The sequence below is a fragment of the Nuphar pumila genome, chromosome 2, assembly GCF_984573655.1.
Source record: "Nuphar pumila chromosome 2, dmNupPumi1.hap1.1, whole genome shotgun sequence".
Lineage (NCBI taxonomy): Eukaryota > Viridiplantae > Streptophyta > Magnoliopsida > Nymphaeales > Nymphaeaceae > Nuphar > Nuphar pumila.
The window spans coordinates 17,303,229-17,319,267 of NC_143250.1; the positions used below are offsets into that span (position 1 = coordinate 17,303,229).

General features: G+C 37.2%; 2 protein-coding genes across 3 annotated transcripts in view; one reads left to right on the top strand and one right to left on the bottom strand.

The window, feature by feature from the left end:
- Nucleotides 1–1,526: 1,526 nt before the first annotated feature.
- LOC149844907 (uncharacterized) lies at nucleotides 1,527–3,291 on the top strand. Its single transcript, XM_089986529.1, has 8 exons — nucleotides 1,527–1,783; nucleotides 2,165–2,219; nucleotides 2,309–2,383; nucleotides 2,467–2,560; nucleotides 2,735–2,798; nucleotides 2,883–2,944; nucleotides 3,050–3,116; nucleotides 3,210–3,291. Exons 1-8 carry the CDS (start codon nucleotides 1,527–1,529, stop codon nucleotides 3,289–3,291), a joined length of 756 nt encoding a protein of 251 aa, XP_089842655.1.
- Nucleotides 3,160–16,039, bottom strand: part of LOC149844908 (uncharacterized) — a 29,490-nt gene continuing 16,610 nt past the window's right edge. The window contains exons 3-9 of one of the 2 annotated variants that reach the window (XM_089995361.1): nucleotides 12,398–12,572; nucleotides 11,797–12,094; nucleotides 5,285–5,357; nucleotides 5,061–5,151; nucleotides 4,853–4,932; nucleotides 4,245–4,525; nucleotides 3,166–3,455 (exon numbers count right to left, since the gene is read on the bottom strand). In XM_089995361.1, coding sequence (XP_089851487.1) covers nucleotides 4,268–4,525; nucleotides 4,853–4,932; nucleotides 5,061–5,151; nucleotides 5,285–5,357; nucleotides 11,797–12,094; nucleotides 12,398–12,572 — 975 coding nt within the window. In that variant the 3' untranslated portion in view covers nucleotides 3,166–3,455; nucleotides 4,245–4,267. Of the gene's footprint in view, nucleotides 4,526–4,852; nucleotides 4,933–5,060; nucleotides 5,152–5,284; nucleotides 5,358–11,796; nucleotides 12,095–12,397; nucleotides 12,573–16,039 lie in introns of both variants that reach the window. The other variant, XM_089995360.1, reaches the window with a different exon arrangement.

Below are 16,039 nucleotides of genomic sequence, written 5' to 3' on the forward strand. Positions count from 1 at the left end.
ACAAAATCTTGGTATTTGGGATTTTCTCTCCAGATAAACTGCAAATTCTTGTTCTTATGTCAAAATCCCTGGAAAATATCAGCAAGTATAGAATATAAAAAAATAAATAATATGAATGAAAAACCTAATAATCTAAAATTTTAGAAAATGCTTTTGATCTAGTATATACTAAGATAACAAAAAAAGGGCTTTATTATGAAAATACCCCCATATTTTCAGGATTATGTCATCGTCTGAGGGCATCAAAACAAAGATTGTGATATCTTCAAAATATCGACAATGGTTGTGACATCATTTCCAACCCGCATTATGTGGGATTAACTCCCAGATCCGAATAGGATCCGACCCGTTTGCTTCCTTTCACAAACCACCAAAGTGGGACCAGAACCTTTCAAAAAAAAAAAGTGGGACCAGCGAAACGTTGCCAAAAATAATGTTTGAAAATTAGCCGTTCTTTCAACTGTTCGTCGACGGTTCACACATCTTTTTTTTATTGCAAACAGATGTAAATCTACACTCAAGAGTCAAGCCTCTCTCTCTCTCTCTCCTCTCTCTCTCTGGCTGTTTTTTCCCTGCAGATCCTTTCTTTTTGTTTGGCTTGGAGAAGAACACATTATACTAGTGGGGTCAAGCTGGCGAACTTTTGCTGCTCGGTTTCTTGTTCAGACATCATGAACATCCTGAGATGCAGATTTTACAACAAGAGAACCATCGATTCCTCCTCTCTTTTGGTCTCTTCTATAAAACCCACCAATGCTTTACTAAGAAAGCCGAAGGCAAGGACTCAAACCAACTTGTTCTTTTCATGTTACTTTCCTTCTCCTTACAATCTATTTGTAACCATGGTCACAAATATCGGCCATTTTTTTAACCTAACAAGATTTTTACATTAAAAACAAATTTATCGTGAGATTTTCCTTCACCGAGAAAATTCTGATACTGAGATTTGTGACTATGCTTCTAATTTTTTGCGAGAGAAGCAAATAAATGTTCAAGACAGACGATACCTCCTTGCAAGCTATTAGAATCACACAGAGTTTTGGAGGCTAATCTTCTGTTTTTGGTGCAGTTCATTATTACCACTAATCCTTGTCTCAATATTAAAAAAAGTTGCCATTTGTTAGAAGTTGGTCAAATGTAGATTTTTTGGCACATTTACGGGCACTTTGAGGGAGAGATTTAAAATCAAAAGAGAATATTTCTCTAGAAAAGGAGTCAGAAGGGAAATTATTTTCAACATTGTTCCATTCACTCATGCAACCATAGGAGAACCGTTTTCATTTTTGCAATCACATGAGAAAATGGTTATCCTCAGTATCATTCTTTCAAAACTTGAATGAATGCTTTTCACAGGGATGTAAAGGCCTTTTTTGACCTTCATTTTCTTGGAATGAAATCTTTTTTGTGTATTTTGCGTTTTGTTGCTCTTAACTTTTCATTGATGTTTCACTGTTATTGTGGCTGGAAATAATAACTGAAAAAAATAAAAAATTTGCTGGTTTCAGGTATGGTTCGGAGAGTGTCCGATGGAAGATCTTGTGCTTGGAAAGGTTCTGGGAATAGGAAGTTTTGGCAGAGTTCATCTTGCTCAACACAAACCAAGTAGAACCGTCTGCGCAGTTAAGTCCCTCTCCAAGTCAGTAATACTGAAAACACAACAGTTGGACCATCTGAAAGCAGAAAAGAATATCCTACAGAGGTTGGATTTTCCTTTCATTGTCAATCTCCTCGGTTATAGTCAAGACAAGAAGTACGTTCATCTTATCATGGAATATGTAAACGGGTAAGCAACAATTTGAGCATGAAAAAGAATTACTTTCTTCCAACAACTGACAAGTTTCAGTAGCATAAGAGCTTGTTTCCAAGATGAGGAAGGAAGGTCTGCAGACTCTCCTTCCATGGAAAACAAGCCCCAACACCTCCCCCCACCCCAACAGAAAATGTTTCTGCAGATTTGGGAAGGGCTGTGTGGAACTTGGCGCTACTTTTCGGTCATAAATAAGCTTCCATGTTTTAACGGGGTATATGGAGCACGCAAAACAGTGCCTGTCTCGGCAGAAACAGCGCTGTTTTCATGGCAAACAAACGCCTTCTAAATCAGACACATGGTGTTGGTGAATACAGCATGGACTTATTAGCACTTAATTTTTCCTATTTTTCTCAGTGGAGAATTCACAAATTATCTGGAAGCAGCAGGGCGATTTGACGAGGCAACAACAGTCAGTATCACCTGCTTGTCTTTTTAATATTTCGGTAACAGACCTAAAAAAAGAAAAAATCATGAAAACATGCACTGGTTTATTTGCAGCGTTTCTACACAGCACAAATTCTCTTAACATTCGAGTATCTTCATGGTCAGAATATAGTGTACAGGGATCTTAAGGTACATAAACTACCTGCATAATCTATTTATTTTAGTTTATCAGATCTTTATGTTATGAACTGTGTGATAAACGACACTTACAGCCAGAGAATTTACTGTTGGATGAGTTGGGTAACATAAAATTGGTAGATTTTGGGTTTGCCAAACACATCTGCAGGAGGACCTTTACTCTATGCGGTAAGACTTCAGTTAATGACTTCTGTTTTCATGTGACAAAAGTTTCATTCACAAAATGTTTGGTTTCTATAATTTGAACTCCAAATTTGAATTAGAATGATCATAATTTCAAGTATGGATCTTGTCAAAAGTTCACCCTGAAGAGATTTTCTTCCTGATTTTGGGCATTTCCAGGAACACCTGACTACCTAGCTCCTGAAATAATCTTAAACAAAGGTTATGGGAAACACGTTGACTGGTAAAGTTTGTGCTATTTCAATTTCTTTAATATTTAGCATTTCAACTTTATAATATTCTAAGCTTGTTGAACTCAACGTTTCAGGTGGACATTTGGTGTCTTCATATATGAGATGCTGGCAGGATATCCACCATTCTATGACGAAGGTCTGCATATATATAGTTCCCTTTATAAAGATGGAATATTAAATTAACCGTTACTAAGAATTTTAAATTAGTTGTTTAATGTTTTATCCCTTATTTCAACTACAGCAAGAGTTGGTACTTACAAAAAAATCCTCAGCGGCAAACTAGACTTACCAGATTATTTTTCTAAAAGGCGAGTAAACAAACAAAAGAGCAAAAATAGAAACAATATCAAAATATGGATTTTTTTTTCAAGCACCAATTTTCTTTTCCTTTCTGCATTTAGATTAAGGAAATGTGTTTCTTGTGGTTACAGTGCAAAAGATCTGATAAGAAAGCTTTTGACTGTTGACTCAAACAAGAGGTAATTTACACTTACGGAGTCTTTTTTCCTCTTTATTGCCTTCTATCATTTCTGGTGTCACTAGGATATCTCATGGATAGTTGCCCATCCAGAATCGGCTGTCTCAAAGGTGGCATCAGCGAGATCAAACTGCATCCTTTTTTTGCATCCGTCAATTGGCACGATTTGCTGCAGAAAAGGCAGAGACCACCTATAAGCCCTAATATTATGGTTAGTTACAAATGCTGTAAGGAAAGAGAATGCCCTATTGGAGAGAGTAATTATACTAATTTTTCTCTTTTTGCAGGAAGAAATCAGTTTCCAAGAATGTTCAAATCAAAACTATCATGACAAATTTGAGATATCAGAAAAGGACCAGCTACAGTTCAAGGACCTATAGGACTTTAACAACATGGGCTTCAACTTTGAATACCTTACAAACTAATGATATGCTGTAACAGCATGGGCTTCAACTTTGAATACCTTACAAATTAATGATATGCTGCGACCGTTGATTATGAAATGCTACAGCATTTGTATGATCTTATTTTAGATCCAGTACTCTATTTCAAGTTAGTATACAAAAAAAATGTTGTTCAAGACCTTTTACATTTTTTATTTTTCAAATCAAGATCAATGAAATTTCTGTCTGCAAATGCATTAAGAATATTTTGATCACCAAGTTGTACTTTACTACTTTGAATAAAAGACTCAAATAGGATAGTGCAACTCTACCTGTCCAGCTATTGCAGTCAGTATGTTTTTTCCTTCATATCTTTATATAAGCATCAAATCTTAAGTACCCTATTGATTTTCTTTCATTTTCAGAAGCCCAGTATTCTTAAATCAATAACAGATCTATATACTCTTCTGAAATGCAACTTACAAGCCATAAAACTGGGCTTTAGCTACCAAACCAGCCAAAAGAATAGCCCTAAGCAATTAAACAGCTATATTTGGCAAATCAATAAACAGAACCTGAAATCAGTAAAGAATTAAATTCATCTGGGCTGTGAAGCATTTATAGCTACTGAATGGTTCTCTTGTGGCCCAGTACCACCTCCAGGTGTAGACCCAAGGTTTTCTCTAGGCTGCTCCTGCCCTTGCTCTCTACCATTCTGTCGCTGTGCCAATCGTCTTTGAACTTCATGCCTTGCACTCCATCTTAAATACTCTATCAACAAAGAATTTGTACTAATTGCAATTCCAAACCCCGTAAAGGATGAAAGGAGCACCGAAAGAATAGGATGAACCTTCAACTGATGCAGATTCCAGATGAACAAAAGTACACCATGAGTTCATTTAGATATCAAGAAAATTTTAAAACAAAGACAAATACAAGTAGCAAACTGATACATGTTCAATTGGATAGGAAATATTCAAACTAAAGGATAAAGAAAGCAAAAGAAAGGTCGTTTTGTTATGTGAAAGGATCATTTCAGCACTGGTGTGAGACAGACAGTACATCTAGTTGGAAATAATCCAGAAACCCTCTATAGTTTCAACACTTAAAATTTGAACTTTGGTTTCGGAAAATACTTATCACACCATGTTTAAATAAATTGTGAGAAGAGTGTTTTACTTACAATTGAGTAAAATATGTGAGCAAATAGGATGACAGCTGCAAACTGGAACGAGGCATAAGCCCATATATAGTTTCTGCTCACTGCAAATATATGTAACTCATCTTTCTTAAAGGAAAACATAAGAACAGCCATCATGCACTTACAACAAAACAATTCACTGTTTGAGAATTGTTAATAAGTTACAAAGGTTAAAATCGGATGGTCATACCCATTGTGGAAGCTATCATGGATGACAGGAGGCCTAGTACACAAGAAAATGGCAAAGAGATTGCAAGAGCACTGGAACCCATATCAGCAACCTGCTTTGTATATTGATGCCCAAAGTATTATGCTCAAGAATCAGTAATAAGCAAAAATGGACAAACATAAGCCAGCCAACCACAGAAATTAAGGTTTCCACTAGATACATGCCACGACAATGAATTTTCTTACCAGAAGCTGCTCCAAGAAACAGAAATAGGCAAGCATGCTAACCATGATGAGCACTGGAACATCCTTCCAAACCCTGCAACGGGTGACATTGCTCATGAGAAAGCATGATTGGAGGTTGATTCAAAAAATTATGTGATCATACAAACTTAAAATTGCACAAAATTATACAAGGTACCCATAGAAAAGAATTTTCTTGGGAGTCTAACTTCAGTACTGTTCTTGCCCATACTTCCAGGACTTCTGACTAGTCATAAAGTAACTTTTCATTGATCATCCTACCAAAAACGCATTCTATACCAACATTGCTGACAACTCCATTGACTTGTAGCACTATTAAACAAGCAAACCTAGGGAAATCATTTTCATTAAGACCATTAAGCCTTTCAATCTTTTCTTTTCAATAAATCTTAGGCTGTCACTGAAAGATTTGACTGATTCTTTTCCCCTGTTTACTGGAAGAAGATCTAGTGTAACTTTCTGCACAGTGAAAAATGAACCCATTCAGATAGTCATAAAGCACTAAGATGGTTCCTTCTCATCTCCTTTCCCCCTGACCCACCTACTGAAACACCTAGCTAAGGATGGCATGAAAAGATCTTACTTGCATATGAAGTCAAATGTAATAATTGAATAGCTAGTGGCAATCAGGCCTGGGAAAGAAACACTCAGGCATTACGCCAGTATCTGCAGCTATTAATCACAAACAATCCCAAAAAGTTCCTTGCACAAACAATCCCAAGCCCTTTGGGACAAGCCAACTAGCGCACAAAATCATCAATCACTTTGTTAAAATATTGCTTCCTGAAGGATATGCTCCTCAAATGGAGCTGCTTTTACCTCATAACAGATGAGTTTTATTTGCCTAACAAGTTATGTATGTTTGCATCACAGGTAGCCTAGAAGAACATGTGACAGATTTCAACTAAAAGATATGAATGTACCAAGGTTGTAAGTATCGTATCGTAACCTGTATCAGTCGGGACCAAAATAAGATATGTATCGTATCATAAAAACTCATAAATTTTGAAATAAAAAATAAAAAATTCTAAAAAAAAACTGAAAAAATCAGAAAAAATAGCAAAAATTCTAAAAAATCATAATACATGAAATAATGACGAAATGCACAAAATGCAACCATAAAACCGGTTTTCACTCATTACTCGAGTACCCCATTTCCAATGACAGATCATTTGATGCCATCTTCTCCCAAAAAAACTCAATAAGAAGCAAAGAATACGGTTTTTACCTTAACCCACTTCCATGCGTGGAAAAATGGTGGAAATGCACTCTTGATGAAATCACAAAGGCCCTCTCCCTTGTGCACGGATTGACTCCCAAATCTCTTGTTGAAGGTAAGGTGAGATGCACAGCAACCGAGGTAGAGAGAGAGAAAGAAAGAAAGAAAGAAAGAGAGAGAGAGAGAGAGACGGCTGGAGAATAATAGAACTTCTTATATTCAATTAGGGCTAATCTCTATATTAAATAGAGATAGTCCAAAGAACAAAATTACACCCAGGTCCCTCATTAAAGAATAAGATTCAAATAACCTCTAGTTTAGAAAAACTTATTTACTAAAAACACCTTAGTCTCAACACTCCCCCTCAAGCTGGAGCATAGATATCAATCATGCTCAGCTTGTCACAACACTGAGAATTTTGGTCTCGCCAAGGCTTTGGTAAAAACATCAGCTACTTGATCTTCGGAAGATACATGATCGGTGCAGATATACCCAGCCTGAACCAAGTCTCGAACATAGTGACAGTCAACTTCAATATGTTTAGTCCTTTCATGAAACACTGGATTGTTGGCAATATATGTAGCAGCCCTATTGTCACACATCATCAAGATAGGTAGGGATACTTTCTCATGAAGCTCGGTCAAGACTGATTTTATCCACATAATCTCAGCTGCAGTCTGGGTCATTGCTCGGTATTCAGATTCAGCACTCGACCTGGCTACAACGGTTTGTTTCTTACTCCTCCAGGTAACAAAATTTCCTCCCACAAACACACAAAATCCAGATGTTGACTTCCTATCTTCAACAGATCCTGCATAATCCGCGTCAGTGTAAGCAACAACGTCCAAAGATGGATTTCGTTTAAACAAAAGACCTTTACCAGGAGATGTCTTTAAGTACCGAATAACCATCATAGCTGCATCCCAGTGAACTTTTGTAGGTTTGTCCATGAATTGACTGATTTTACTCACAGCTAATGAAATGTCAGGTCTAGTAACAGTCACATATAGTAACTTACCCACCAAGGATCTAAAGCTGGCACTCTCCACATACTCAGACTTCTCATCGAACATGTGAGTTTTGGGATCCATTGGAATATTAGCTGGCTTGGCTCCTAGCATTCCAGTCTCTTTTAATAAGTCCAACACATACTTTCTTTGAGACAACACTAAGCCCTCTTTGTTTCTTGCAACTTCGATACCCAGAAAATATCGAAGGTGACCAAGATCTTTAGTAACAAAGTGTTTCTGAAGATGATCTTTTGTGGCAGAAATATCTTGGGCAACAAGGAGTGATCTGAAGCTGACCTGACAAAGCCAAAACTTGACATTACCTCAAATAATTTGTGAAACCATGCCCTTGGACTCTGCTTCAGGCCATAAATAGCCTTCTTCAACTTGCACACCTTCTTACACTCCCCCTGAACCTCGAAGCCTGGGGGTTGTTGCATATAGACAATTTCATGCAAATCCCCATACAAAAAGGCATTCTTGACATCCAACTGAAACAAGGGCCATCCATGGTGCACAGCAACAGACAGAACAAGACGAATAGTGCCAAGACGAGCAACTGGGGAAAAAGTTTCAAAAAAGTCAATACCACAAGTCTGAGTATACCCTTTTTGCAACCAACCGGGCTTTGTACCGTTCAATTGACCCATCCGAGTTGTATTTAATGGTATATACCCATTTACACCCAATAATATTTGCATCAGTTGGAGGATCCACCAAATCCCAAGTGCCCCTAGAACATAGGGCATCCATCTCATCCTTCATAGCCTGCATCCATTTGGGGTCGAATAGAGCCTGACTATGATGAAGCGGAACAAAGGAGGCAGACAAAGCCGAGATAAAATTCTTCATAAAAGCCCCAAGATTAACTTCAGAAACAAACTGAGAAATGGGATGAAGGGTGCACTGTCTTTTCCCTTTTCGCAGAGCAATAGGAAGATCCTCATCAATAGCAAAAACTTCAGTATGCTCAGAGATACTTACCTCAGGAGAAGGAGATAATGGGGGCATGGAGGTAGGTGGTAACCTGTGAGTATACACTATAGGAGGGTTTCTGTATCGAGACTCCCCAGAGGATGGAGCCACAGGCTTTGGAGTGAACGACTCTAAAGGAAAAGGGGGAATTGGCAGAGGAAAAACATCACCCTGACTATCTTGTAACCTTGGAGTAGTACTCGAAAAATAAGGAATAGACTCAAAGAAGGTAACGCCCGCACTGACATACTCTTTATGAGATATAGGGTCATAGCAACGATATCCTTTTTGGTTCTTAGGATACCTAAGGAAAACACATTTAATAGACTGCGCAATAAGTTTATCTCGATTAGGACCCAGCTTATGCACAAAACACACACATCCAAAAACTTTAGGGGGGATAGGAAAGAGAGGAGCCTCTGGATGGAGAATTTAAATTGGGATCTGGTCTTCTACAGAACTTGACGGCATGCGATTTATAAGAAACCCGGCTGTCAAAACCGCATCGCCCCAGTATGTAGCAGGCATATTGGATTGAATCATAAGGCACCGAGCAACATTAAGGATTTGTCTATGTTTCCTCTCAGCCACCCCATTTTGCTGGGAGGTATGGGGACATGTAAATTGAGGTTGAATCCCATTAACAGAGTAGAATTGAAGTAAGTCTTTGGATTTGAACTCACGAGTATTATCAGTGCGAACAATTTTAACACATATGTCAAATTGAGTTTTTATCTCTGCAATTAAAGATTTAAGAATGACAGGACCTTGAGACCGATCTTTTAACAGGAACACCCACGATAGTATCGAGAAGTCATCAACAATAACTAGATAATAACGACATTGAGACCTATTCGGAATCCTACTCGGACCCCACACATCTACATGAAGAAGATCAAACAATCTTGGACTTGATGGACTCTGACTAGAGGGAAAAGAGCTTCGACAATGTTTTCCCAATTGACATGTTTCACACTGAAAAGAAACTGAAGGAGGTATATGAGGAATGACACGACGAAGTTTTGTCACTGGAAGGTGACCCAAACGATGATGCCACAATAGAGGACTTGAGGATGATGTAACAGCAGAATAGGCCGAAACCTCTGGTTGGTGTAGGTAATACAGACCACCTTCCTCGTAGCCACCACCAATCCTTCTCCCCGTCAGCAAGTCCTGAAAGGTGCATCCCATAGGATCAAAAATCACTCTACAATTCAACTCTTTTGTCATTCGACTGACGGATAATAAATTTTGTGGAAACGAAGGAGCATGAAGAACATGCGACAATTGAAGAGTAGGGGTAATAGACATGTTTCCCTGACCTACAATTGGGGAAGAGCTACCATCAGCAAGACATACCCCTTTTTGACCTGTCACAGGTTTTAAACTCAAAAAATTGCTCGAGTTTCCGCACAAGTGACCAGAGGCTCCAGAATCAATGACCCACCTACCACCTTGAGCAGATAGGTCATCACCTGCCGAGCACGCAACCTCCGCAACAGAAGACTTCAAATTGGATGATCGTAAAGCAAGGAGCTCATCATATTCAGCCCTGCTAAGAGTTACACAATCATTGGAGGAATCTGCATCTGATTTAACCACTTGAGCCATAATATAAACTAATGGGCTTGATTCACAAAATGCAGGAGCAACCACACGCGCATACCCACAATCAACAACAAGCCCGACTATATCAAGTTTTGACTTCACCAATGAAATCTAAGAAACACGACCTTCGACTGTTCAGATCCAAACTTCAAATATAATTTTACAGAAACTTGACCAAAAACTTCCACCTCAACCAAGGATGACTATAGGTTGTAAATCAAGATCACACATCCAACGCGACTTAGAATGTGTTACCATCACACATCCGCCACTACGACAACCAGTAGCAGCACCCAACACAGAATCCCACTTCAAAAGACAAGGTTCCCACACACAGAATATTTTTCAACACAGCAGGGAATCACGCCCGCTGATTCCAAAAAAAAAATTTAACATGTTGTTTTCAAACGTCAGCTGAGTCAAAAGGATCACTACACAGCACCCAGCTGCTTGCTAAATAGAATCTGAGCACAACCAGCGATAACATGAGCAGAAACAAATTTTTTTTTTTTAACTCACGACATCTGCTCCCAGCCATATACATCATGACAGCAAAAAAAAATCAATTTCACAACTTTTGCATAGCACTTGTACTTATCAACATGGATAAAGGTATTCACGACAGCTGCTCTCAGCAATAGACTATAATAAGCTGTCTACTACGACTATACATCCACCACTATAGAGATGCATATCACAACTACGATAGAGATGCATACCTCGATTGCACATCCACCACGAATATGCCTCTGATTCATGCTAGAAACTGGAGACTTATTCAACATCCACTCTACCCCCATTGACTCACTTTGAAATCACATCCAACACAGTTGGATCACCATATGAAGAACCCGATCCAGACTGCAGTTTGGATCAATCGTATTGCTTGCTCCTTCCACGCACAACTACCTCGACTTTCACAAGTTGTAGATGTTGACAACGATCACCATCTAATCTGCTTCAGATCACTGGTTCACTGGTTCACGATGATAAGACAACTTTTTTTTTTTAAAAATCACTCAAATTTGGCGCAGGGCACGAGATCACGCTCCCAAGAACGATGGCTCTGATACCATGTTGAAGGTAAGGTGAGATGCGCAGCAACCGAGGTAGAGAGAGAAAGAAAGAGAGAGAGAGAGAGACGGCTAGAGAATAATAGAACTTCTTATATTCAATTAGGGCTAATCTCTATATTAAATAGAGATAGTCCAAGGAACAAAATTACACCCAGGTCCCTCATTAAAGAATAAGATTCAAATAACCTCTAGTTTAGAAAAACTTATTTACTAAAAACACCTTAGTCTCAACATCTCTCTCACGGCTCCTAGGGTACGTGGATACCTCTCTAACAGAAGTGTCCACGATACAAACCCATATCATACAATACGTACAATACGGATATGATACACACTCATATCGCGATACGAGTGTGTATCATATTGTTTTTCTAAAAAGAATCTGGAATTAATATGGTAATGAAAATAGATATTGGAGATATAAATAGTAAACAATTTGTAAATGATGAAAGCACACAGCTTTCTTTTCCAGTAGTATGACTTCTGTGGGTTCCATATTTGTAACATAAATGGCAATGGAACTTAGCATAGACAAAAGGAAAAAAAAGATCCCAAGATGTAAAGCAAGAAAACAGGGTTTTTTCAAAGACTAATTCCAATTTGTACCTGTAACGGCTAACTTCTCTAGGTGGTGGTACAATAGCAGGTTGTCTATTGACTGGCTGAGCATTCTGTAATCTCAATAGTGTCACTGGTAGATTTCTAACTTCTTGCTTGCAAACATCACAAGTCTTGTTACCCTTAATGCTAAACCATTTCACAGCGCAATCTTGATGTGCAAGTGCAAGTTCACCTTTGCAGCAACATTCCATCTTTAGAGTCTCGCCTCCTTCAGCAAGCTCAATTAAGCATATCCTGCAAACTGCCTCTTCTTCAGGAATATCTTCACCATCATCTTCAGGCTCTACAATTAAATGCAAGAATATAAACTATGTAACCAAAATTTCAGTTTGAGAATAACAACGGACCATGTTAAATCTGGTTATTCCTGGAATTTCCATGCAAAAAGCCAGCATTACTCAATCATATATAGGAAGTTGCAAAAGAAAAAAAAGAAGATATAGAATGTATCTGGCATCAAGCGACTTTCAATTGATACTATCAAAGATAACCAACTTAGAAAGATAGCATGTGCTTGATCTAATCAATACCAAACTTTAAGTACATATTGAGAGGTGCATGTACCAAAAAGTATGAGAACACAAACCAGCATTGATATCTGGGAACTCATTAGGTGTTGCACGCTCAACTGCTGGAACACGAGGGGTTGCAGGAATAATACGTATCACACCTCCTAAGGAATCTGCCCGTCTCAGAGTTCTGGTTTTCGCATTCACTGGAACAGAAAGTGAACGTGCCATGTGTTGCTGAACCTCTGGTCTCTGTTACAGCAATCACATGAAACTCGTTATGATATATGCACAATAAACCATGAAAAACAGCATTGAGATATTATTTTCGAATAACTTAATCAAGTATTGGTAATATATTCTTAAGAACTGATCCTTGAAGCATGGATCGATGAAAATATTACCTAAGTAAAACTGATGTTAAAATTGATAGTTGTAACTGGAACCAAATCGTTGGGCTTTTGACAAGAAAACAGTTATAGGTCATTTTCAACCTATGCTTGGGTTCATGAATATGCACTTACGACACATTCCTGTGGCGTAAAAACAGCATGGAAATGATGCCCTTTCTGCAAGCCCCATCCATGTTACCTAAAATAAATGAGCCACTCTCTAATGGAAAGTTGTTCCCATTTTTAGGGGGGAAACCTTTGTTAAATTATGTAATCAATTTCATGTACTCCAATCTATATTTTATATATATAAGGTAATACATATGCATATATTATATATATGTATATGTATCTACTTATTATATATAATATATATTTTTGTATTGATAGTCGTAGGGGTAGTTTAGTCTTTTTATGCATATTATTTTTCGTGAATATGCTTGTAATTCTTTTTTGTATTTTCTTTTTCTTTTTCGTTATATTCTTTTTCTTTTTATTAGATAAAGTTGTACTTACCTTGGGAGGGGGCAACACACTAGTCGTTGGACCCCTCCAACGGTCACATTTGTGACCGTTGTGTTAGAAAATGACTTGGAATACATTAGGTTCAACAATGAACCCATACACATGCACATGAAGTGCGAATATACCCATTAAAGGGAACAACACAAGCACATAATGTGCTAACACATAAACCCACAAAAGGGGAAAATAAAAAAGAAAATTAAAAATAAAATTACAAACATATTCCAAATGGAATATGCGTAAAAACTGTGAAATGTCTAAACTACCCCTATGCCTATAAATAGATAAATATATATTTTATATATAATTAGGATAATACATATGCATATATACCATATATGAATATGTATTATCCTTTATATATATAAAATATATATAATATTACAATTGTCGAATGATACATTTTAACACCCCCCCCTCAAGCTTTGTGTGGGGGAACGAAAAGATTGAAGAAAGCAAGACGAAAAATCTCAAGGCTTCAAGAGCCTTCAGTACGAATGTCATTGTAAATGTCTTCCTCCAATGTCTTTAACGATGAGCACCTTCCATGATCTATCCAAGGTACTTCTTTTCCTCTTATCTTCAAGATCCTGAGGAATAACAACAAAGAACAAGTAAAAAATATCTTTGCACTTACTTCAAAAAAGAACATTCCTAACAAGGTGCAAAATTTATGCATAATAGGATAAGTACTTTATCATAAAAAGAAAATTTAGAAAACCAAAGTTTCAAAAATCAAATATCATGTTAAAGAGTGAGCGGAAACAATTTGCAAGAATGTATAATGCATTCATAAGGTCCAACATTGGACAAACACAACCCCATAATGGGGAATAACAAAAAGGTCCACTAAGGGACACCACAATAAGCCTATGAAGAGGCATAAGCTACATATGTTTTATTGAATGAGGGCCTAAAAGGTCATAATGAGCATATGCATATACTATCAAAAAAATGAATTAACACTTAAAAGAAATCATTAATGAACATGCTTCAAACATACTTTAGTCAAAATGAATCACAAGAGCTCAAAAGGTTTTAAAAGAACACGGGTACAAATGTCCAAAGGCATGACAAATATGATCTTCAATAAGAGAGGCTTTATAAAGGTATATTTAACATATCCACCCAAAATTCAAGAATGAATATCATTTGAGACAAAAAACACATTTTGCATATCAAATACAAAAGTGACCGAAAAACTATAAGCACTTAATATATAGATTAAATGCTAAAAAATCAATTTGATTTAAGAACATATCATAGATATGATTCACTTTTATCTAAAAACCCAAGTTATGAATGAAATTTTGTAACTTTCAATAGTAGTTCATTCACTACAAGCAACTACCTCATTAGTCCTCCAAAACCCATAAATCAAGTGTATAAGCTACTAGATCAATAATATCAATATAATGCCATTAAAGGTCAAATAACACACACAAAGGTGTGCAAAAGAACCTCTTGTCTACATATAATAATACTTGAAATGAGTGCATCTACGACAAGAACAAGAGAATACGCACCAACATGGACCAAAAGCATCTCTTGTCTACGTAAAAATATACTCAAAACCAAGTATGTTCAGCTACTAGAACAAGAGTAACAAGCCAACCATGGGCTAAAACACAATACATCTCTTGTCTACATAAGATGGCACTTGAAATGAGTGAAATAAGCCAACCATGGGCATACATCTCAGCGACTAGAACAAGGACACAAATGCCAACATGGACTAAAGATCACACACCATGGTGTGAATCAACGTTCTTGTCTACATATAATAACACTCAAGACAAGTGTGTTCATCTGCTAGACCAAGAGAGCAAAAGCAAGAGTAACAAGCCAACCATGGGCTAAAACACAATACATCTCTTGTCTACATAAGATGGCACTTGAAATGAGTGAAATAAGCCAACCATGGGCATACATCTCAGCGACTAGAACAAGGACACAAATGCCAACATGGACTAAAGATCACACACCATGGTGTGAATCAACGTTCTTGTCTACATATAATAACACTCAAGACAAGTGTGTTCATCTGCTAGACCAAGAGAGCAAAAGCCAACAAAGGGCAACCAACACACGAAGGTGTAATAAAATTCTTGTCTACATATGATGACACTTAGATAAGGGGCATAAAAGGAGAAGACTTTTGAGGTAATAAAACTTGTAATGACAAACATATATATAAATCAAACCTTGAATCAATAGAACAATATCTTTCAAAAAGAATACCCATAAAAATAACATTTTGGAATAAACTATGTAAAAGTATCTTCAACAAGATACAACAACCGATAGAACAATATTCTTGAAAATAAATGTGTGAACATACGCACACCAAGAACATATGAAACACTTGTGCACAAAAGCACGAAATCACAAATGTGCAAATGCACTCATAATTTTCATAAACAATAAAAGGTTGGGCAATAATCCCTAAAACCTTGATTTTAATATACCTTAAAACATTTTAAGGTTTCAAACATCATATATCCATCACATTTATATATAAATAAGAGCATCCATAAGATCAATGGCCAACATCAAACTAGTGACACACTCATATACCAAATCATTCTAGAGTCCCAAGGTGCCCATAACTCACCTCAACCACCATCTATAATATGGTAAGTGGACAATCTAAAATGACATAACAACGAGTGACACACTCATAATTAGAGATCTTATACCAAATCATTCTAGAGTCCCAAGGTGCCCATAACTCACCTCAACCACCATCTATAATATGGTAAGTGGACAATCTAAAATGACATAACAACGAGTGACACACTC